This window comes from Panthera pardus, unplaced genomic scaffold (genome assembly GCF_024362965.1).
Source record: "Panthera pardus isolate Hobbes unplaced genomic scaffold, ASM2436296v1 HiC_scaffold_25, whole genome shotgun sequence".
NCBI classification, from domain to species: Eukaryota; Metazoa; Chordata; class Mammalia; order Carnivora; family Felidae; genus Panthera; species Panthera pardus.
Genome location: NW_026526821.1, coordinates 49,584,119 through 49,606,688, shown reverse-complemented (window position 1 = coordinate 49,606,688; position 22,570 = coordinate 49,584,119). Strand labels below are relative to the sequence as shown.

General features: G+C 42.1%; 1 protein-coding gene and 1 non-coding gene across 2 annotated transcripts in view; one reads left to right on the top strand and one right to left on the bottom strand.

Annotated features, from left to right (window-relative positions):
• The first annotated feature begins 52 nt into the window (after positions 1–52).
• APMAP (adipocyte plasma membrane associated protein) overlaps positions 53–22,570 on the top strand; it is a 35,463-nt gene continuing 12,945 nt past the window's right edge. The window contains exons 1-4 of the mRNA XM_019437186.2: positions 53–223; positions 10,976–11,092; positions 15,789–15,904; positions 22,081–22,173. Of these exons, the coding sequence (XP_019292731.1) occupies positions 132–223; positions 10,976–11,092; positions 15,789–15,904; positions 22,081–22,173 (418 nt within the window). The 5' untranslated portion in view covers positions 53–131. The remainder of the gene's footprint in view (positions 224–10,975; positions 11,093–15,788; positions 15,905–22,080; positions 22,174–22,570) is intronic.
• Positions 21,543–21,644, bottom strand: LOC128773622 (U6 spliceosomal RNA). Its single transcript, XR_008417974.1, has one exon. It is a non-coding gene; the product is annotated as a U6 spliceosomal RNA (small nuclear RNA).

Below are 22,570 nucleotides of genomic sequence, written 5' to 3'. Positions count from 1 at the left end.
CGTAACGTCACATCCGCGCGCTGTCGGGTGAGGGGCGTGGCCGAGGGCGGTGCGGCGGGATTGGGCAAGTGCTGAGCTCTCGTTGCTGTCTCCCGGGTTGTAGCGGGGCTGGGAACCGTGGCGGTCGCATCATGAGCGAGGCGGACGGGCTACGGCAGCGCCGGCCGCTGCGGCCACAGGTCGTCACGGACGATGGCCAGGTCCCCGAGGCCAAGGACGGCAGGTAGGCCGGGACCCCGGACGTGGGCCGCGAATGGCTGGGTCGACCCTCCTAACCAACAGGACAGCAATAACAGCAGTTGGGTAAATGCGTTGCCAAGCGGGGTGCAGGTGCCATTCCAGTTAATTCCTCTGGCTAAATTCATTTTACAGGGCAGGAAACAGGCCCTGGCCAAGGAAATGCACCTGCCGCCTTCTTGAGGCTTTGGTGCATTCTGCTTCCAATCTCAGCATTGTTTCCCGGCTCTCGGGGTCTCAAGACCGCCTTGCTTCCCATCTGCCCCTTTCTTCGTCTCAATCTCACCCTAACTTCTAGAGCAGTTGCTTCCTCGCCTTTCCCTCAGCCCCCCTCCTCCTCCTCCGCCCTATTCTTCTTGCTGGCTTACCTGATCCCCGGGGGAGAGCCATCTGGCCAGGGTCCAAGGTCTTCCCTGTCCCCGGCTCGCTCTGTCCCGAGGGAAGGTCCGAAATGCTCAGGTCGCGCCTCGTGTTCCAGCGTAGAGCTGGCCTCTGCACCTGCCCACCTCTCTCTGCGTGGTCACCAGCCTTTACCGTGGTTTTCAGGGAAAAGTGGAGAACAGAAGTGACATTTAATGTTAAGCAAATTTTGTGAGAATTCAAGCTTGCAGATTTTTTCCTGATAGGGACGAAGAAGCATAGGAAACTAGTTGATGCCTACCTAATAAAGAAATCTCAGATTTTTGGCCTTTGCTTCTCCCAACCTTCCAGAATTTAAGCACACTATTTTGTTAGCTAAAAACTGAAGCATGGCCCTTAAACATCTATTTACATATATAATACTTAAGCTTCTCTTTTTAATTTTGTCTCCTGAGGCTCGTAACTTTGAATTTTTAGGGAGAAGCAAGAGGCTTCATGTAGACCAACCTCAAAGTTGTGGAACTGATTGAATTCTAAGTTGATGGAGATATTTAGTGGAAATATCAGTATGTCAAAGGGTGTGGTGCATACTGAATGAGGGCCAGTTTTTGTGGGGAAAGACTGAATTTATTCACTGATAATAAGAGGACCACATTTGAAGGAGAGCTATAGCAGAGACAAGTGTTTTGACTCTAGAAAGGCAAATGGCAGAGAAGAGATTTTGGTTATTTTTGACTCCCGGTGCCTGTGGAAAGGTCAGGAGTATGCTGAATAAACTCAGAGGTTTCCACGGATGCAGGACTTTCAATGCTAACCCTGGGCAAACCAGGACAAGTTGGTCACTCTACTTATTGTGGATATTGTGAAGTCATGGTCTGCTGATGACAGAGGAGCTTTTTAGAGTTAACATGCAAGGATTGGCAGTGCTTTACAGCAGAAACCATGAAAACGAGATTTGCTTCATACTTGCTATATGAGAAATGAAAGAGCACCTGGCCCTGAGTTTACTTTGAGGTGCAGTGTGTTGAAAACCAGGGCATGTAGCATCTGCAGGCACTTGTGGGATGGGCCCATCTCACCTGGGCTCCTCTGAACACTCCTGACCTCAGGACAGAGGGGCAGAATTAAATTGTTTTTCAGTTTCTCTGGGATTTCTGACTTAGTGGCAGGATAAATTGGGTGTTCCAGAATCATCATCTGCTGCTCATCTTTTCCACTGTGCCTTTTACAAAACTACGTTTATTTAAGAAATTTTCTTGACTTCCCTGTCCATGAACGTTGTTCTTATTTTCCTGTGTTTCCTTCTTTCTCTTATCTATTTGATCCCATTGCCATATATCTGTAATGATCTTTTTTCAAAATGAGTTCTCACCTTCTTCCTTACATTTAGTATTGTATATTATAGAGTTATAGTTGTTTTTCTAAATTTTCTCATTGTCTTCTTGATTTACCTTAAAAATTTAGGATTCACCAAAAGACAGGGAAGCATTGTGTATTGTGGGTGAAGTAAAGGAAACCGAAGGAAATAGAAATCTGACAACTATAGAATAAACTTTAGATGTGCTAAACAGGAAAAAAAAAAAAAACAAACCTTGAATAATGTGTTATTCAATTAACAGAAATAGGACAGTAGATTTTAGTGGAAGGGATGCCTAGTGATACCTTAGCTAGTCTCCTGACTCTTGACATAAAATGTGATGTTAGCTCTGATTGCTAAGGTCATTGAGATCTATGTGAGTGAAGTGATTTATATAACATTAGAGTAATGAAGTCAAAAGAGAAGCAGAAATGAATGAATGAGGATAGCACTGGCAGCTGGACAAGGATTGAGAAGCATATTTTTAAAATTATGCTTTGGAAATAAGGTTTTATACCAAAGCTCTTGAATTTCTGTACTTAAGCTATAATGGGGAATGTGGTCATTAAATCCTTTTATTCAGTTTGGAATATAGATGAACTAAGCACTTGAACAATACTGGAGCAAGCTGATAATTATTTGGCATTAGTTTCCCCGTATGCTTTAGAAACTCTATCAGAATGATTGTAACACTGAAACTATTCCTCCTCTTTTGGAACATAGTTCAGTCTGGAAGAGAGAATAGCTGCTTAATGTCTTTATGTAACTGTTAAGGACTGAAGAGTGAATACATTGAAATTTAACAACTGCTTTTTCAATAAACTTCTAAAGGATTTTAGGCTAATTAAAAATCTCTACTACATTCATTTTTCTTTTTAAGACTGAGGAACAAGGGAGGCAGGGTGGAGAGACAGATGTGGCCATCATAAAGTCATGGACATGAGGAGTCAGGAATCCACGATTTCTTCTCAGCCCTTCCCCCTGAGTGTGTGTTTCAAATGGCTCTTTTAACTTGTTTCTTATTATTTTCAATGCTAAAATGAAGACATCTATGGTCCAGGAGCCCCAGTTTAAAGTAATGTGGACACCAACAAATTCAAGGTGCAGTCGGTTAAAAGACTAGGCTGGCTGCTATTTGACTTTCTCAGATTCCACGGGTCACCCTGACACCTGGGCCTCTGATGCCCCACAGATTTGTGGCTAATAGGTTTTCCACAAAATCACAGGTTGTTTTTGATCTCATGGAATCATCAGTCCATGAATGATGCCTTGCCCTGATGTTGGAGAACATCTTTCAGGTTTGCCTGGTGAAATTATAGAGGATTTTGCAAATCATGGATGAACCAATAGTAGTTGCCAAATCCTGTTGTATCACCATGATTGTTCTATTTCCCTTAGAAATGTTGGAAATTTCAGGGTGCAGGTGTCTTCAAGGAGGTGAGCATCACTCTGGGGTTTTCTAAGAGATTGGGCAAACAAATTGATTTCCCAAACTGCCCCTGGAATGGAAGTTGCCAGCCTTCCTGGATGTGTCAACACAGATTGGGAAAGAGAGTATTGTGGGAACATGTGCACTTTTGTCAGTGAAAATGGATAGAAATAAATGGAGTGTCCTTTATTTAATAAGGCAGATGTGCAGAGGCAGGGGGCAGACATGGAGGAAAGGCAGAATTATAGGTGAATGTGAGTTTGCAGGAATGAACCTTGGGCTAAAATAAATGGGTACAGAAGCCCCATTGCCACACAGTCACAGACTCAGTTGCTGCCAGGGGAGCAGCATTCCTGCTACCTACCATTTAGGGAGTGCTTTTATTTTTATTTTTTATTTTAGAGAGAGAGAGTGGGGGAGAGGGGCAGAAGGAGAGAGAGAGAAAATCTTAAGCAGGCTCTATATGAGTGTGGAGCCCAATGCAGGGCTCAATCCCATGACCCTGGGATCATGACCTGAGCCAAAATCAAGAGTCAGATGCATATCCGACTGAGCCAGCCAGACACCCCAGTGCTTTAGATGTTCCAGGCCCTGGCCTTAGCACTGCACATATAGTGGTCATTTTGTTTGTGGTAGAGTCTGTAGCAGGTGTGGGGCTGGGAGAAGAAAAGAATGTGTGATTGTCTGAAGAGTGGAAAGCCCTGTGCACCTGTCCTGCAGCCTTAGGTTTCATAGATCTCTTTTTTCCAGAGAAGCTGGAAACCCAGATTTTTATGTAAAATCATCTTATTTTTCAGTTATGGCAATTAAAGCCATTTTGTGGAATGATGTTTATGGTTTAAACTAGAGCTTTGCTTTGAGTTCTGGCACCACTTTTTTTTTTTTTTTTTTTTTTTTTTTTTTTTGAGAGAGCAAGTGAGAGAGCACATGCGCATGAGAGTGGGAACCTGTGGGGTGTGTGGGGGAGGGGGAGAGGGAGAAAGAATCTTAATCCGGCTCCATACCCATCACAGATGGGCACCACATTTAATTTATTGGGGAATTTTGACAAACTCTGAAACAACCAGGAAAGTTCTGCAATCCCTACCATCTGAGGAACTCCTGCAGGACTGGGGATGCTTTGCCCAAGGATGGTGGTGTGATCTTGGGTGTCTGGGAGGTCAAGGGTTTGCTGCCCCTGAAGGCACACAGCTGGGCCCAGTCAGTGCAAGCAGAGATGAAGTGTGTTTCGCAGAACATATTGTGTGAGGTGACTTGAGCAGCCAATGTCCCCCAAGTAAAAGAAGTAGGGAAGTGCTCTATGTTGTAGCCTTCATGGACATTCATCCTGCATGCCAGCAGGCACTTCCCCGACCTTCAGGGCACTGTGGGATCTGCCCCTGGCTGTGGGCCTGACCTGTTCCAGCAGCTTCCCCTCAATGCTTGCCTTGGTCATTCTGTCTGTGTGGTCAAGGTTTGGGAATGGGGGCTTAAAGTTAACCCCTTAAAGCATGTATTCTTTATTCATGGCAAGTGCTTATTGAATCTTACTGTGTTACCTCTGTCTACATTGCTCTGCCTCAGGTATTTGATTTTTTCCCCAGCTTCACTGAAGTCTCTGTTCAGAGGTCATCTGCTTTGACCCCTGTGTGTGGCCAACCTTCCCCCTCTGTACCCCATCATACTGTGTTTTTCTTCATTGTATTTGTCACTGTTTGGCATCTACTTATTTACTAAAATAAACAGAGGGCAGGAAACTATTTTATTTATTGCTATCCTCTCAGGGCCATGGATAGTACCTGGCACATGTATATGGTTTGTTATTAAATGCTCATGTGTGAAGGAATGTTAAATGAACTGTCTGATGTGCTAGCTGCTTGCCATATGTAGCTATTTAAATTAAATGGACTAATGTTAAAAATTCAGTTCCTCATTTGCACTATGTAGGGAGTGTGAGGGATTTGGGGGCTCATCAAGAAAAAAGATACAACTGAGGGAGCAATGGCACACATGAGCTTTATTGGGTGACACTTGGACAGGTTCGCATATGGGAGCAGGAGAGGGGTCCACAGTCCAGAAGGGGAGGGGAGTCAAGGGGGAAGGAGAGGGGCCACCTGTATCTCAGTAAGTCTCTGTGTCAGAGAGCCCCAGGGGCAGCAGTAGCAGGTAAGGGCCTTCAAGCCTGTCTTATCAATGGGTAACTGCCCTCCACGAGCTTTCATAGAGTATGGAAGGCAGGTGACTCCAAATGGCTAAAAGTTTGCTTGTTTGGCTGTTTTAAAGATAATTGAGTATGTAAAAGTTAGAGTTTGGTGCTGGTGGACCTTTTGAACTAAAGGTCTCAGCCTGCAGTAAAGAAATAAACAACACAGAGCCAATATACAGAGGCCATCTTTGGCTCATTTGTATAACATGCTGGCCCCATTTCAGGTGCTCAGCTGCCACATGTGGCTAGTAGCTGCTGTATTTCTATCATGACAGTTCTGTTAGCTGGCACTGCTCAAGGAGTTTAAGTTTAGGCTGTTGTTTCTAAAACTTGACCATAGAACTTTCCATCAGAGGCTGTGTCTCATGATCAGCCAGGGGGATGTTGATGGACTTCTTTCACCTGGTAGGGAGTTGGACAAGGTTGGTGGTATCCAGTTGCACATCGGGAACAACTGGGGAGTGTGAAAACAGAAAAAGGGTTCCCAGGCCCCTGTTGGTCCTGCCCAATCAGAATTTCTGGGCTTTATTTAAAGTTGCCCTAGTCATCTGGTGTAGGCCCTCCAGGGACCGGCCAGCTTTGGAAGCCCAGGACTGGGTGGCCTCTGAATTTTCTTTAGCTTTTTAGACTGTGATTGTAAGAAGACAGTAGCTAGAACTCTGGCAAGGATGGACTTCCAATTTCTGGCTGCCTTTTTAGCTGTAAGCACCTGCTTTCAGTCCTGGCTGGACTTTTTGTTCTGGAGATCAGTGAGCTTTTTACTATTATGTGAAGGGGCAACCAGATATTCAAGCAGGGACTCAAGATCTCTGAATTGGATTACTAAATTAAGATTAAAATAAATGTAAGCTATGGTGTGGTAAAGGAGAGTTTAGAGTCTGAGACAAATGAGAAGGATGTGTTTTATGTAGAATCATGTTAGGTAAGGAAAAGGTAAAGTAGCAGTTTGGCCAGAGTGTCACCATTTTTGTTAATGACAGCTCTGTGGTGGAAGATTGCACAATGCAGCTTGCTGTGGGGCTGACTGCACCTTTAGCAGGGGTGGTGAGGGGTGATTACATTGGCCTCCTTGTAAGGACAGGACCTCCTTGTTGGACCTTACCTGAATGCTGTATGCAGTGCAGCCACACACGTTCACCACACACCTTTGCATTTGTCTCTCTTGGGATTCTTTTAGAAGAATCACACAAAGTTATTCCTGTTATTTGGACTTGTAAATAGCCCTGCTTTACCATACAGAAACATTGTTATTTCCTGTGTGTTGAAAGACTTTAGGCCACTTAAAGAAAATCACTTTGAGTTACAGTGTCCTGGCCTCAGAGTGGCACTTTGCATAGTTTGGGTCATTGACTTTTTTTTAAAACAAGATATAATTCACATACTGTGAAATTCACCCATTTTAAAATGTCCAGATCAGAGGTTTTTAGTATATTCAGAGTTTTGCAACAGTCACCACAGCCTTAAGTTTAGAACATTTTCATCACTGTTAACATTTTAAAAAATTGAGGTGAAATTAATATAACATGAAAATAACCACTTTAGAGTGTACAGTGATACTTAGTGTTGGGCAACACTTTCTAGTTTCAAAACTTTTTCATCACCCCATAAAAACATGTTGTACCCATTCAGTAATCACTCATTTCCGCCTCTCACCCAAATGTCCATGAGTGGATAAACAAATTGTGTTACAGGCATACCTCTGAGATAATGTGTGTTCTGTTCCAGACCATTTTTACCTCAATAAAGTGGGTCAGGTGAATTGTTTGGTCTCCCAGTGCATATGAAAATTATGTTTACACTGTAGTCTATTAAATGTGCAATAGCATTATGTATAGAAAAACAATGTACATACCATAATTTTAAATACTGCCTAAAAATGCTAACCAGCATCTGAGCTTTCAGGGAGTCATAATCATTTTGCTGGTGGAAGGTCTTGCCTCGATGTTGATGGCTGCTGATGATCAGGATGGTGGTTGCTGGAGGCTGGGTGGCTGTGGCAATTTCTTCAAATAAAGCAATGAAGTTTTGATGCGTCAATTCACTCTTCCATTCACAAATGATTTCTCTGTAACAGGTGATGCTGTTCAATAGCATTTACCCACAGTAGAACTTCTTTCAAAATTGGAATCAATCCCCTCAAACCCTGCTGCTGCTTTATCAACTAAGTTTATGTAATATTCTAAATCCTTTGTTGTCATTCCAACAATCTTCACAAAGTCTTCTCCAGGAGTAGATGCCATCTCAAGAAACCACTCTTTGCTCATCTGTAAGAGGCAGCTCCTAATCCATTTAAGTTTTATCACAAGATTGCAGCAATTCAATCACAATTTCAGGCTCCACTTCTGATGGTTCTCTTGCTGTTTCCACCACATCTGCAGTTATCTCCCACTGAAGTCTTGAACCTTTAACTTGTAAAAAATGCAATATCTGTGAAGCACAGTAAAAGAGACATACCTGTATATACTTGCAATCGAATATTGTTGAGCCATAAAAAAGAATGAAGTAGTGATAACATACTGCAACCTGGATGAATCTCAAAACATATGCTGAGTGAAAGAAGCCATTTGTGAAAGGTCACATTTTTATATGATTCCATAGATATGAAACGTTTAGAATAGGCAAAACACTGTTAAGTTGTGCAGAGTTTTCAAACCCCAGCTCCGAGGGCTCCAGGTCTGGGCATCTTCTCCCTGTTCACTTGTCCTTGGCAGGCAGCATTGTTAATGGTGACTACAGCCTTACATTCAGATCTAGCCCTCCATCGTGCTCTTCCAGTTCTGGCAGTGGGCTGTGGGCCCACTTGTCTCTCTCTGCTTTCTTTTCTCTTTGGAAAGCAGAGAGGTACATAGTTCTACCTGACTACCCACGTGAAGCCCATTGTATGGGACATTCTTATCGTCACTATTTTTATCATTACTCTTTTTATGGCCCTTATTCCTTCCCTTGCTGCAGATCTCTCAGATTGCCTTAGCCAGCTGTCATGTCAGGTCATAGCTGATCTGTGCCATATGTGCATTTTCATGCACTGTATTCTTGTACCCTTGACTGGTGTCAGTCACATTAGAAGACTCTGTGGCCTAGGGTTTGGAGACAGGGCTGAGAGGGAGAAATTGGCCTGAATTTTCCCTTTCTGGCTACCTGTCCCCTTCTAGGAGCTTGGGCACCCTTGGCCTCTCCCAGCCGGGTTCTGTGGGAGGGACTGCCTTCTTTCCCAGCTAGCAAAAAGGGTAATGACTGATGACCTGGCCTGGGGTGGGGGTTGGGCTCTGAGTCCTGTGTGAGTGAAGAGAAGGAAGTTAGGAACAAAATTCATTTTTGGAAGGTTATTAGAAGGAAGGTAAACACAGACTAGAGTTCTCATTAGCAAAGGAGGAAATGTCAAAGGCCAAAAGAAGTGCTTAGTGCTGCCCCCTATGCTGTCCTCTGGAGGAGAAAGGACAAGAAGAAATCAGGCCACACCTTCCATTCTGCTTGGAAAGGGCCTCAGCTCAGCATCCTGGCTCGTCATTTACAAGTTCTACTTTCTACATTGCTGCAGGACACAGTATAATAAGGATTTGCTCTCTTCCAGTTTCCGGTAACTTGTTCCTGACATCCTTCTGAGCCCTTACCAGCAGTGCCTTCACTGTCCGTGTTTCTGCTAACAGTCTGTTCCCAACAATTTAATCATTCCCTGTGATGATGTACATTTTCTCTGCCATGCTCCTCGCTGCTTTCTGAGCCCTTGCTAGCAGAGTCCTTAACATCCATTTTTCTACCATGTCTGTTCAAGGAAATACGGACTTTTCCTGTCCTGCTTCTCAAAATGTTTCCCTCTATCTACTGCCCAATTACAAAGCTATTTCCACATGTTTAGGTATTTGTTACAGCAGTCCCCCACTTCCAGGCAACAAAAGTAGTTTAATTAGAAAATTGTGTTAGTTTTCTATGGCTGTTATGGCGGATGACCACACACTTAGTGGCTTAAACAACACAAATGGATTAACTTGTGGTTCTGGATGTCAGCAGTGCTGGACAGGTCTCACTGTGCTAAAATCAAGGTGTCAGCAAGGCTGTGTTCCTTTCCGGAGGCTCTAGGGAGACTGTTCTCTTGCCCATTCAGATTGTTGGTGGAAACACTCTTCAGTTATGCTGTCCATGGTTCTGCAAGGTGACACTATGAAAGCTTTTCACTCTCCTCTTTTGTCTTTCTTTCCCTTTGTCTTTCGTTTCTACCCAATAGAAACAGATGCTTTATTTTCTTCCATATTCATTTATTAAAATCATGCATGTTCAAATTGGGCAAGACTTTGAGGTTATCCTGCCCCAAACCCCATTTCATAGTGGGGAACTTAAGGACTTTGGGTGAAGAACCTTGCCTGAAGTGGAGTTGCTGACTATTGGGAAAGTTAGGACTTTCCCTGAAGCCCCCACATTTCTATGCTCTACCTGGATCAGGTTTATACAGTGGAAGCCTAGCTTGTCAGAAGTCAAACAAAACTTTGTCCTTAAATGAAGTGTTTGTTAAGTGTGAATCTGGATTTTTTTAAGTCAACTTTTTTTTTTTTTGGACAGAAAAAGATTCTCTGCCTTAGGAGCTCATGATTTTATTTACTTTAAGTTAATCTTGATGTATTTAATAAATTTTCATTTACAGCAAATAATGATCCTATAAAGTTTATTTAGTTGCAAGAGGCTAAATGTGTTCTCTTGTTTAGCAGATGAGCAATGGTGTATGTGAGATCATTTGAGAGTTATTCTAGTTACCATTGGTCATTTGTCCAAAAATGTCACACAGGATTCCAAAGACATCTTCTAGATCTTTGTAAGGCTTTAGTAAAGATGACTTGGAATTGTGATCGTATAGATTCTTTTTAAGTAACTGTCAGTATCTGTCAGACTTCTACCAGGTAGAGAGCTGGGATGTGCTTTTGAGTTCTTAAAAGTGTGATTGGAAAAATGATTGGAGAGTTGGTCACTCAGGAAGTTGTCCTGTGTTCTTTTTGCTTCATGAATTTGTTTCTCTTGTATCTACAAAATCTGGGAATCTTAAGGTTGCTGCTTTGAATCTATGTGCCTGGAAATAGTGGCTTTTGGAAGCATGTGTCTTCTCTATAGACGAGTGTGTCTCCATTACCTCCTTGTACCTCTTTTCTCCCATTTTTGTGTTTATCAGTTCTTTGATTTACCCTCTTTGAGACTCTACTAGAGGATTGAAGATGCAACCTATCACACTGTCTGGCAAGTAACTGGCAAGTAAGAGTTTCCCACACCGCCGTCCTAAAGTGTCATCGCAAGCCACAGAGGTTGGCAGCCTTGGGGTGAATCTAGGCTAGAGGCCTGCTCCTGCTTGATGGGCTTTAAGACCAGCCTAGCTTGTCTTGGCTGAGCCTCTGCTAATTGCCTTTGTATATTCCATCTCTGTCAGCTCCTTTAGTGGCCGTGTGTTCCGAGTGACCTTCTTGATGCTGGCTGTCTCCCTCACAGTTCCCCTGCTTGGAGCCTTGTTGCTGCTGGATTCTCCCATAGACCCACAGCCTCTCAGGTGAGCTTCCCTGGCCATTCTTGGGAGGACTTGCATGGCAGATAAAGTAGGCTGGGATAGTATCTAGGGTAATAAACCAATTTGGTTTGAAAGGTAAGTTACTGGGGGGAGGGGGGCACAGAGAGAGAGAGAGAGAGAGAGAGACTTGTGATTTCTTTACTGCCTGTGCTTTGTGTGGATTCAGGTGTACCACAATATATGCATGGTATTGTCCACGATACTCTTTCAAAAACAAAACTATACAAACCAAATGCAAAACCCAGAAAAAATCCCGAATATGAATCCCGAATATGTGTTAGAGATAATTAAAACTTGAATTCATTTGAAGTGGCAAAAGCACACACAAAGGTTGTTACCTTGTTTAAAATTTATAAGTAACTGATTTTTATTTTATTTTTTTTAATGTTTATTATTTTGAGAGAGAGAGAGAGAGAGACAGAGACAGAGCATGAGCAGGGGAGGGGCAGAGAAAGAGGGAGACACAGAATCCAAAGCTCCTGGCTCCAAGCTGTCAGCACAGAATCTGATGCGGGGCTCGAACCCACAAACTGTGAGTTCATGACCTGAGCCGAAGTCGGACGTTTAACCAACTGAGCCACCCAGGTGCCCATATAAGTAACTGATTTTTTTTTTTTTTAAACTTGTGATTAGTGTTCTATTTTTCCTAAATTACCTTTCATTGGTGGGCATCTATGAGTAATGTAGTCCATTATAACTTGAAAAAAATAGTATACACCTAGGGGCCCCATGAAATGTATTCACACTTGTAATTATAATAGTGCAGAGCCAGGCTCTTACTGGTGGGATGATTTATGACGTTGATGTTGAGGGTTGTGCAGTCTGGTTCAGTAAGTAAATTCCCCTTTTCTTCTGAAACTGCCCAGAGGTGATGCTTTCTGAAGTTTATTTTAAGTAAGTTAGTCCATGTAAGGCTTTAAAAACTTCAGACCAGAACTATGTCCCCATTATAGAGTGAATATAACATATACAATGGAATTATGTGTTGATGTTTTATAAATAAAAAGGCATTATATTGGACTCAATTTACTAAGAAAGTATTTGGCACCTACAGTGCTTTAAGTAGGTACCCAGCTAGATTCAAGGATATAAAAAGGACACAGTTCTGACCTTAGATTTACATCTGTATACAAAAGTCTACTTTTTGTTGTTGGATTTAGAATTAGTAAAGGCACAAAGTGCTGTTAAAATATAAGATTGAGATTGGGTGAAGGCCTGGGCATTCTAGACTCATGAGATTGCTAGCTTATAATTCCTGGTGTGTCAGTGGACCCTTGCATGCGGCTTTTTGGCTGAGCAGGACCCAAGTGCATACTGGGTGTCCTCTCTGAGGGGGTCTCCCAGGACACATGGTGGAGGAAGGAGGCTCTCTTTGCTAACCCCTCTCAACATGTAGAAGGATGTAGCTCAAACCACCCCAAATAGAAACTGACCTGGGGCTTTCTAGGTAATCTAGTTGTTTAAGGTGGGAGTGTGAACCGTGTCCACAGCCGGGGATCAAAACCTTGGCTGGGGAGCTAACCTTAGAGAAGAGCAGGAGAGTGGAAAGAGCAGGCAAAGATGGAGCTTCGGTAACTAGAGGCCTTTGATCTCAGTAGAGGTGAATTTGTGCGTGGAAAGAGTAAAGAAATTCAAAGGAAAGATAGGTGTTTGCTCCTGACCAGAAACTGAAAGGAAACATGGCCCACTAAGGACTTGAAGTTGTACAAAGCAAGTTCTGTCTGTGGAGTAGATGAGCCTGATGAGGAGGAAAGGGAGGAGAAACTCAGTGAAACCAGAATGGCTGACAGGGATCTCTCCCATGCTCAGACTTCAGGAATGACTTGCTCAAAAACTGGGAGGAGTGGCCCCAAAATGCAGAACAAAAGCAGAAGACTGGCGAAGGTGTAAGAATAGGAATGAGCTGAGGTTTGAGAGAAAATGCTAGCGACGACAGCAAAAAAGGCTTCTTTCAAACTCTATTCAGAGCAAAAAGAGCAAGGAAGGGGGAAACCCACTCTCTGGAGCAAGTAAGTGGTTGCAGTATTGATGATGATGGAAAAGCAGAGCTACCAGCTTCTGCTCCGCTTCTGTTATCTCCACGAGCCAAGGAGTATGGGACATGGCAGGGAATGGGGTCAGGCCAAGCCAACTGGCCAGGTGGGAGGGCAGCTGATGGAGGTGCCTCAGAGAGTCTACCTCTAGTTTACATGACATCCTGTGAGACCTTACACCACACTTAGAAATCTCTGAGAAATCAAAGAGAAAAATGAAGAGGGGTGCAGATCCCTCCAGAATGGATTATATGAAGTTGGTTTCAGTTCTAAGCAGCAGTCACCAGGAAGATTGCAGGGCTTTGTCAAAAACCTGCCATGCAAGGTGACTTTCTTTCATTCCTTGTTTGGCAGATTGGAGGACCATCGTAGACACAGCATGTATGACATCCTGATTTCTGGAGGATGTTGGTCAGTTCTTTCAGGATACATTTAACACATGGATTTAATGGGACTTGATACGAGTTAGCAGGACTTAGTAGGAATTAACAGGGAGTTAATAAGAGTTGATAAGTTCACAGGCTTTAACAAGGTTCCATGTGGCCTGGCTGGCCATAGAGCACTGATTTGGGCTTCCTGGGGCCATTCTTCCTTGATGCTTCTGCTCAGGCTACAGGAGTGGGAGCCCTTTCTTACCCATCCTTTACATTTTCTCATTTAAGTTTCTTTGTGTCTGCCAATCGAGATAATACTCAGACTTCTTGTTGGCAGGGACAGTGCACGATATACTGATTAGGTTGATGCTATATATATTTCTTAAGGACTTCCTTTGTGTAAGGAATTAGGCAAAGTCCAAGGACTGGGCGGTAGGGGGTGGCTGAGTATCTGGTGTGCTGTCCTCTATCTCTGGCTGTATGTGCTTGTTCAGTCTTCACGCACACCTCAGGAGGTCTGACCTTCCCAAGGTCAGAATTTGAACCCAGCCGTGTCCATCTCTGTAGCCTAGGCTCTTCTCACCAAAGTATGCAGGTTGCAGCCCTGCTCTCTTCCTTTGGAAATAAAACTCCTAGTTACACAGAGTGTTTTTTTAAAGCAGGTAGAAAGCCATAATTGGGAGGCAGGGTATAGTGAAGGTGTGGGATGGGGGGGAGGGGTAGAGTTTAATTCAGAGGAAATTGTAGTGTCTTGAGTACACACCTGACTCAGAGGAGGCAGTAGGAAGTGAAGTGCTCTGCCGGGAAGGAAGGGATTGGGCAAGGTGGGGAAATTTCTCCATCATTCCATAGCCTCAGCCACCACTCCCTCTTAGTTCTTGCACTCTGCTGGACTGGCTGGGAAACTGCCCTGCTTGAGGGCAAGGTAGGGAAGGAATTGGGAGATATTCTCCCTCTCCGCTCCATTCTTCCCTTCCTCTCCCCACTCCTCCCTCCCACAGTGTTCATTAGGAGCCTCCTGTATGCCAGGTGCTTGAGATTCGGCAGTGAAAAATAGAAACACATCTCTGATCTCACGGGCCATGTGTTCTACTGGGGATAGACAGACAATAAATGTAACAGAGAAGTGAGAAGCTGATAAATACTATGGAAAAAATAGAGTAGGGTAGGTAGGGGCTAGGCTTTTGGGGGAGTATTAGGTATGGAATGTTATATTGGGTGTTAACAGCAGGCCTCACTGAGAAGGTGAGGGTGGAGCACAGATTTAAGGATTTAAGGTGGGAGGTGCCTGTTACGGTCAGGGGGAGAGGAGTGGAGAGAGGTAACTGTGGGTGTGCTGGGAAGGGCGTCCCTGCAAGGCTGTAGGCTCTGGGTGAGATGGGGCTGTTGCAGGGCTGTGAGAGCCAAACGCTGTGATCTGACTGTGTCTCACAAAGTGCATGGTGCTGCTGGGTTGAGGATATACTGTAGAGAACAAGGGAGGAAGTGGGAATGAGAAGATGGTGGCCTGGACCAGGGGGGGTAGCAGATGACATGGGGAGAAGGGCTTTAAACTGTGTCTGTTTTCTGTAGGTGTCACCAGCATGATTTGATGGCTCGGAAGAAGTAGGTGTATTTGTGTGTAGATGGGAAGGACTAGTGGAGAGGGAAGATCTCTGGAGCTGAAGTCTGTTGTCAGGGGAAGGGTCCAGGGCCTAGCAAAAGCTGGCTTCAGAGAAAAGCCAGGCTGAGCCCTGACAGGGACAGGTAGGAGGTAGAGTGCACCTGTGCTGAACGATGGGCTGGTACAGCCAAACTCCTCTTATTTCTTGTGTCTTCTCCTTGAAGCAGGAAGCAACTCTATCAGCTGTGAAATGTCAGCACCACTCTCCTCTGCCTTAGTTGGCCTTTAATGACTGGGCAGACTGGGCAGACTGGGCAGCCACTGGGAAAATAAATGCCAGGGTGTGTGAATCAGAGGGTGTGAAGAGGTCTAACTTGCCTCAAGGTCTGGGACAGGAGCTTGTGTAGTTGGAGGCCCCAAGTTGTCTTAAGTGATTAGCAAAGTTCTTGCATTAGGCATAATCATATTTTAATTTTTCTGTACGGTGACCTTTTCTGATATCCTAGAATGTTTTTTTTCCCTTGACCTTTGTGTTTCTGGCAACTGAGGATGTTATTGCAACATGCCCTCTTTGTCAAAAACTGGGGAATAATGCATGAAGGTCCCCGGTTAACACTTTCTTCATGTATTTCTTATAGACAAATCCCTATAATTGCATTATTTTACAGCTTCAAAGAACCCCCTCTCTTGCTTGGTGTTCTGCAACCAAATATGAAGTTACGACAGGCGGAAAGGCTATTTGAAAATCAACTTATTGGGCCAGAGTCCATAGCAAATATTGGGGGTAAGTAGTAAACCCCTGGAACGTCAAGGCTCTATGAGGGGGGTTCTGCCAGAGCAGCTGCAATGCATCTGCTCCTGTGTGTGGGGGGATCCTGGACGTCTTCCTCAGTTGCAGAGGCGCTGTGCTTGTTGAGCAGACACCCCTCAGCTCTCTGAGTTACAGACCATTTCAGTGCTGTGTGGTTTTGAGTTCATGTCTGTGGAGTAGTTTTTTTTGCTCAAAGTGTCGGGCTCAAAGTCTCTTCAAATTGAAGAGAAAAAGGAAAGATGATGACCTTGATGTTAGCTCATTTATCAGAGTTCGGTAGGTATTACTTGATAGGACATTGCTTCTTCATTCAGTTTGTCTTTGTACAGATTTCATTTTTGAAAAGAGTACAAATGATTCTCTGTATTTCCACTGTTGTTTTGTTTGTTTTTGTTTGAGGCTGACTTTGGTGGGTATGTTTAAGGGTAACTTAACTGTGTGCTAACAATTAGATGTGGCTCTGGTTCTGATTCTTGAATCTCTAGCCACAAGGCACTTTCTGCCTTTTAGGATGAAGATTAAGATCAGGAATCAAAAGACACGGTTAATGAGAAGTTAAAGAACTTAAAATGGGATGAGGATTTCTTAGCTGCTTAATGCGGCAGGCCACTCCTCGTTCCGAAGGATGGTGTGTTTCCGTGAAGTGGTGGTGGACTTGTGTGCCCTGTGTGCTGCTGGATGTGGGACCCAAATCTGATGCATTCTGTGACTATTGGTTTGTTTGGCTGGCTGAGTCAAACTTGTAAGAGGGATAGGCACTTCATGATAGAACCTCATGTTTCTCTTTAAAAGACATTGATATTTATTAATACATTTCTCAGATTTTGTGTTTTTTGGTGAAAAACCAAATATTGATATTTACAACTGGAACTTCAGGGAGTTACAGTGATCTTTTTCGTTATCTTTCAACGAGAATGCTTTTCTTAGTCCCTCCCTTTTGTCTTAGACTGACCCCTCATTGCACCTTGCCACCAGGGCTTGCTTTTTTTCCTTAAAGGCCCTGGTTATTCTCCTTGTGACATTTCTGGTTAGGCAGAGTGGGGGCCTGTTAACTTGCCTGCAGCTGTAACCACACGGAGGCCCCCAGGGAGCCCCTGCTTCCAGCTTCATTTGGAAGCTGTCCCTGGGGATTGGCTGGCATGTTGCTGGCAGCAGAAGGAGGCACTAGCCTCGGGACGGTGCCAGAGAAGAGTAATCACCAATTAACATGCTTTCATTTTTCTAAATAGATTTGTTTTTTTAGAGCATTTTAGATTCATAGCAAAATTGAGGGGATGGTACAGAGATTTACCATATTCCCCTACCCCCCCACCGCATATAGACAGCCTCCTTCATTATCAACACCCTGTACCAGAGTGGCTCATGTGTTACAGTTCATGAACCTATACTGACACGTCATTATGACCTGGAGTCCATAGTTTACCTTAGGGTTCACCCTTGGTATTGTACATTCTATAGGTTTGGACAAATGTGTAATAAAGTGTATCCACCATTATAATATCATACAGAGTAGTTTCACTGCTCTATAAATCCTCAGAATTCCTCTGTGCTCTACCTTTTCATCCCTCCCCACCCTGCAACCTTGGGTACCTTTTTACTCTCTATATTTTTGCCTTTTCCAGAATGTCATATAATTGGAATCATGTAGCATGTAGCTTTTTCAAATTGGCTTCTTTCACTTAGTAATTTGTGTTTAAGTTTCCTCCACGTCTTTTCATGGCTTCATAGCTCATTCCTTTTTATTGATGAGTAATACTCCATGTGTGAGTGTACCAGTTTATCCATTTACCTACTGAAGGACATCTTGGTTGCTTCCAAATTTTGTCAATTGTGAATAAGGCTGCTGTAAACATCCATGTGCAGGTTTTTATATGGACTTATGTTTTCAACTCATTTGGGTAGGTACCATGGAGCGCAATTTCTGGATTGTAAAAATATGTTTAGTTTTATAAGAAACCGTGAAACTGTCTTCCAAAATGGCTGTACCATTTTGCATTCTGACCAGCATTGAATGAGAATCCTTGTTGCTCTATATCTTCACCAACATTTGGTGTTGTCTGTGTTTTAGATTTTTGGCCATTCTAATAGGTGTATAGTGGTATTTCATTGTTTTAATTTGCAGTTCCCAAATGGACATATGATGTTGAGCATCTTTTCATACACTGATTTTCCATTTGCATACCTTCTCTGGTGAGGTATCTAAGGCTTTTGGCCATTTGAAAAATTGGTATATTCATTTTCTTATTGTTGATTTTAAGAGTTCTTTGTATATTTTGGGTAACAGTCCTTTATCAAATGTATATTTTGCAATATTTTTTCCCGGTCCATGGCTTGTTTTCTAAATCCCTTGACAGTGTCTTTCACAAAGCAGAAATTTTTAGTTCTAATGAAGTCCAACTTATTAGTTATGTTTTCATTGATTGTGCCTTTTCTGTTGTATCAAAAAAATAATTACCACACCCAAAGTCACCTAAATTTTCTCCTATGTGATCCTCTAGGAGTTTTATACTTTTACATTTTACGTTCAGGTCTGTGATCCATTTTGACTTTACTGTTGTGAAGGGTGTAACGTCTGTGTTTAGATTCATTTTTTGCATGTGGATGTCCAGATGTTTCAGCACCATTGTGGGAAATACGATCTTTGCTCCATTGTATTGCAATATATTATATAAGATTGCATTGTGAAAGATCAGTTGACTGTATTTATGTGGCTCTATTTCTGAATTCTGTTACATCAAACAATTTGTCTAATTCTTTTTGCCATTACCACAATGTCTTGGTTATTGTAGCATTATAGTAAGTCTTGAAGTCAGGTAGGGTCAGTCGTCTGATGTTGTTCTTCAATATTGTGTTGGCCATTCTGGATCTTTTCCTTCTCCTTAGAATCAGTTTTAGGATATCTACAAATAACTTGCTAGGATTTTGCTTGGGATTGTTTTGAATCTGTAAATCAAGTTGGGCAGAACTGAACTTTTCACAATTTTGAATCTTCCTGTTCATGAACATGGAATATCTTTCCATTTATTTGTTTTTTTTTTTTATTTCTTTCATCAGAGTTTTGTAGTTTTCCTCATATAGATCTTGTGCATATTTTGCTATATTGAGACCTAAATATTTTATTCTCTTGGGTGCTGATGTAAATGCTATTCTGTTTTTAATTTTAAATTCCACTTGTTCATTTCTGGTATATAGGAAAGTCATTGACTTTTAAATATAACCCTTGAATCCTGAAACCTTGCTATAATCACTTATTCTATGAGTTTGTTGTTGTTGTTGTTGATTCTTTGGGATTCTCTACATGGACGATCATATCATCTATGAACAAAGATGGATTTATTTCTTCTCAGTGTACCTTTTATTTCCATCTCTTTTTGCATTAGCAAGGACTTCTGGTACAGTATTGTGAAGGAGTTGTGAGGTGGGGATATTCTTGCTTTGTTCCTTAATCTTAGTGGGAAAGCTTACAAGTTTGTTGCCAAGAATTAGGATGTGTTAGCTGTAGGTTTTTTGTAGATGTGCTTTATCAAGTTGAAGTGCCATTCTATTCGTAATTTGCTGAAAGTTTTTATCATGAACAGATGTTGGATTTTTGTCAAATGCTCTTCTGCATGTGTCAATATGATCATGTGATTTTTCTTTAACCTGTTGATACTGTGGATTACTTAATTGATTTTCAAATGCTGAACCAGCCTTGCATACCTGGGATAAATCCCACTTGATTGGGGTGTATGATTCTTTTCATATATTATTGGATTTGACTTGTTAATATTTTGTTGAGGGTTTTTGCATTTGTCTTCATGAGAGATCTTGGTCTGTAGTTTTTGATAATGACTAGTTTTGTCATTAGGATAATGCTGGCTTCATAGAACGAGTTAGGAAGTATTCCCTCTGCTTTTATTTTCTGGAAGAGATTGTAGAGAACTGGTGTTATTTCTTCCTTATAAATGTTTGGAAGAATTCATTAATGAGAGGCTTGTGCTTTCTGTTTTGGAAAGTTATAGTTATTGATTCATTGCTTCCATAGATATAGGCCTATTCAAATAGTCTATTTTTTCTTGTGTTTTGGCTGATTGTGTTTTTCAGGGAATTGGTTTATCTCATCTAGGTTGTCGAATTTGTGAGCATAGAGTTGTTATGATATTCCTTTATTATCCTTTTATGTCCATGGGGTCTATCGGGATATTCCCTTTTTCATTTCTGATGTTGGTAATTTGTATCTTCTCTCTTTTTTCTTAGCCTGGCTAGAGGATTGTCATTTATTGATCTTTTCAAAGAACCATCGTTTGGTTTTGCTGATTTCTCTTTTGGTTTCCTGTTTCCAGTTTCATATTAATGATATCAGTCTCCTCTTATCCTTTCTTTCTCTGCTTACCTTGGGTTTACTTGGCTCTTCTTTTTCTTTTTTAGTTTCCTAAGATGGAAGCTTAAGTAATTGATTTTAGTTCTTTCTTCTTTCCTAATATATGCATTCAATGGTGTACATTTCTTCCTAAGCACTGCTTTCACTGCATGCAGTGATAAGTTGTATTTTCATTTTCATTTAGTTCAAAATGTTTTTCAATCTCTCTTGAGATATCTTCTTTGACCTCGGTGTTATTTAGAAGTGTGTTTAATCTTCAAGTATTTTAGGGTTTTCCAGCCATCTTTCTGTATTGATTTGGATTTTAATTCCATTGTGGTCTGAGAGTAGATTTGAGAGTCTGAGAGTATGATTTATATTCTTTTAAATTTATTAAGGTGTTTTTATGGCCCAGATTGTGGTCTGTCTTCCTGAATGTTCCATGTGAGCTTGAGAAAAAGGTGTATCCTGCTGTATTTGGATGAGTAATTGATAGATGTCAATTGTATCTAATTGGTAAATGGTGCCCTTGTGTTCAACTATGTCCTTATTGATTTTCTGTCTGCAGGACTTGTCCATTTCTGATATAGAGGGATGCTGAAGTCTTCAATTCTTATGGTGTTTTTATCTCTTTGTCGTTGCATTTCTATCAGTGCTGCCTCATGGATTTTGATGATTTGTTATTAGGCACGTACACATTAAAGCTTGTGATGTCTTCTTAGAAGATTGACCCTTTATTATATGTAATGTTCTTCTTTATCCCTAATATTCTTTTCTTTGAAGTTGGCTCTGTCAACATTTGACTTGGTATATCTTCTTCTTGGTGTATCTTTATATGTTAAGTGGGTTTCCTGTGGACAGCATGTAGTGGGTCTTGTTTTTTGATTTCTTCTGAGAGTCTCTGTATTTTTGATAGGTATATTTAGACCATTGATGTTTAAAGTGATAATTTATATAGTTGGATTAATATTTACCATAATCATTACTGTTTTCTGTTTGTTCCTGTTTTTGTCTTCACCCTCTTTCTGCCTTTTATGTTTTTTTGTTTGTCTTAGTATAGTTGACACAAAGTGTTAACATTAGTTTCAGGTGTACGGCTTAGGGATTTGATAATTTTATACATTATGCTATATTCACCACAAGTATAGCTACTTTTATAGTTTTATTGACCATTTTTATGATTCCATTTTATCTTCTTGCTTAGCATATCAATTATACTTTTTCTAAATAATTGTTTTAGTGGTTGTCCTAGAGTTTGCCTGTATACATTTAAAAACTATGGAGTGTTTTCATGAATTTGCGTGTCATCCTTGCACAGGGGCCATGCTAATCTCTGCATTGATCCAATTGTATATGTGCTGATGAAGTGAGCACTCAGTGTGCTTTAGTTTTATCCCGAGCAACTTTCTAGCAGTTCTTCCTCTTCAGTTGGATATAATCCACGCAGCAGCAGACACTCACTGGAGGCGGACATGATCATATGCCCCTGAGTGCTAAGAGTCAGCCTGTGAGTCCTTGCTCCTTTGAGAGTAGAAAATCCTCACTTGTTTTTTCAGATTGGTGTCTGCTGGCTGCACCCTTGCTCCAACGTCAGGTTCAAGCCCACATACCTGGGACATTGGGCCCCAGGCCCCCGTGGTTTTATCACTGCTTGCTTGCTTTAAGGACTCAGACAACTTCTTCATCTTCAGAACTGCCATTTTCTCTCTAGAGATGAAAAATACAAACAAACCACCTCTGTTGTAGAAGGCTATGACAGTTCTTAGGCTAATCTAGTAACTCTCTTATTCCTTTTTATTTTTTTAAACAGATGTGATGTTTACTGGTACGGCAGATGGCCGGATCGTAAAACTTGAAAATGGTGAAGTAGAGACCATTGCCCGCTTTGGTTCAGGCCCATGCAGTAAGTCAGTGACCGTCCCCCTGATACATGTCTCTTGTTACTGAGAAAAGTGCTGAATGACTGTGTGGAACTAACTCTCCCTAGAAGTCAGGTTCACCCTTGAAGAAAAAAGAGCCCCTGACCACCTGGCAGATCAAACCTGACCTGGGCATTACCATCAGCTTTTCATTTGCCCTGTGGTCCCTGGACCTCACTGTACCTGATTGTTACTCTTCGAGGCAGTGGCCTTAGCACCTGCCAGTTATCACATGGGCCCCGCCCCCTGCCATTCCATAGTGGCCTGTGTTCATCCTTGAGGTTAACTTTGGAGAAGATTATAGCCATTGTCACAGTGCTGCTGTGGAAGCACAGTTGGCTCTGTTGTTACTTAGAGGTTTAAATGTCATTCCTACATTAG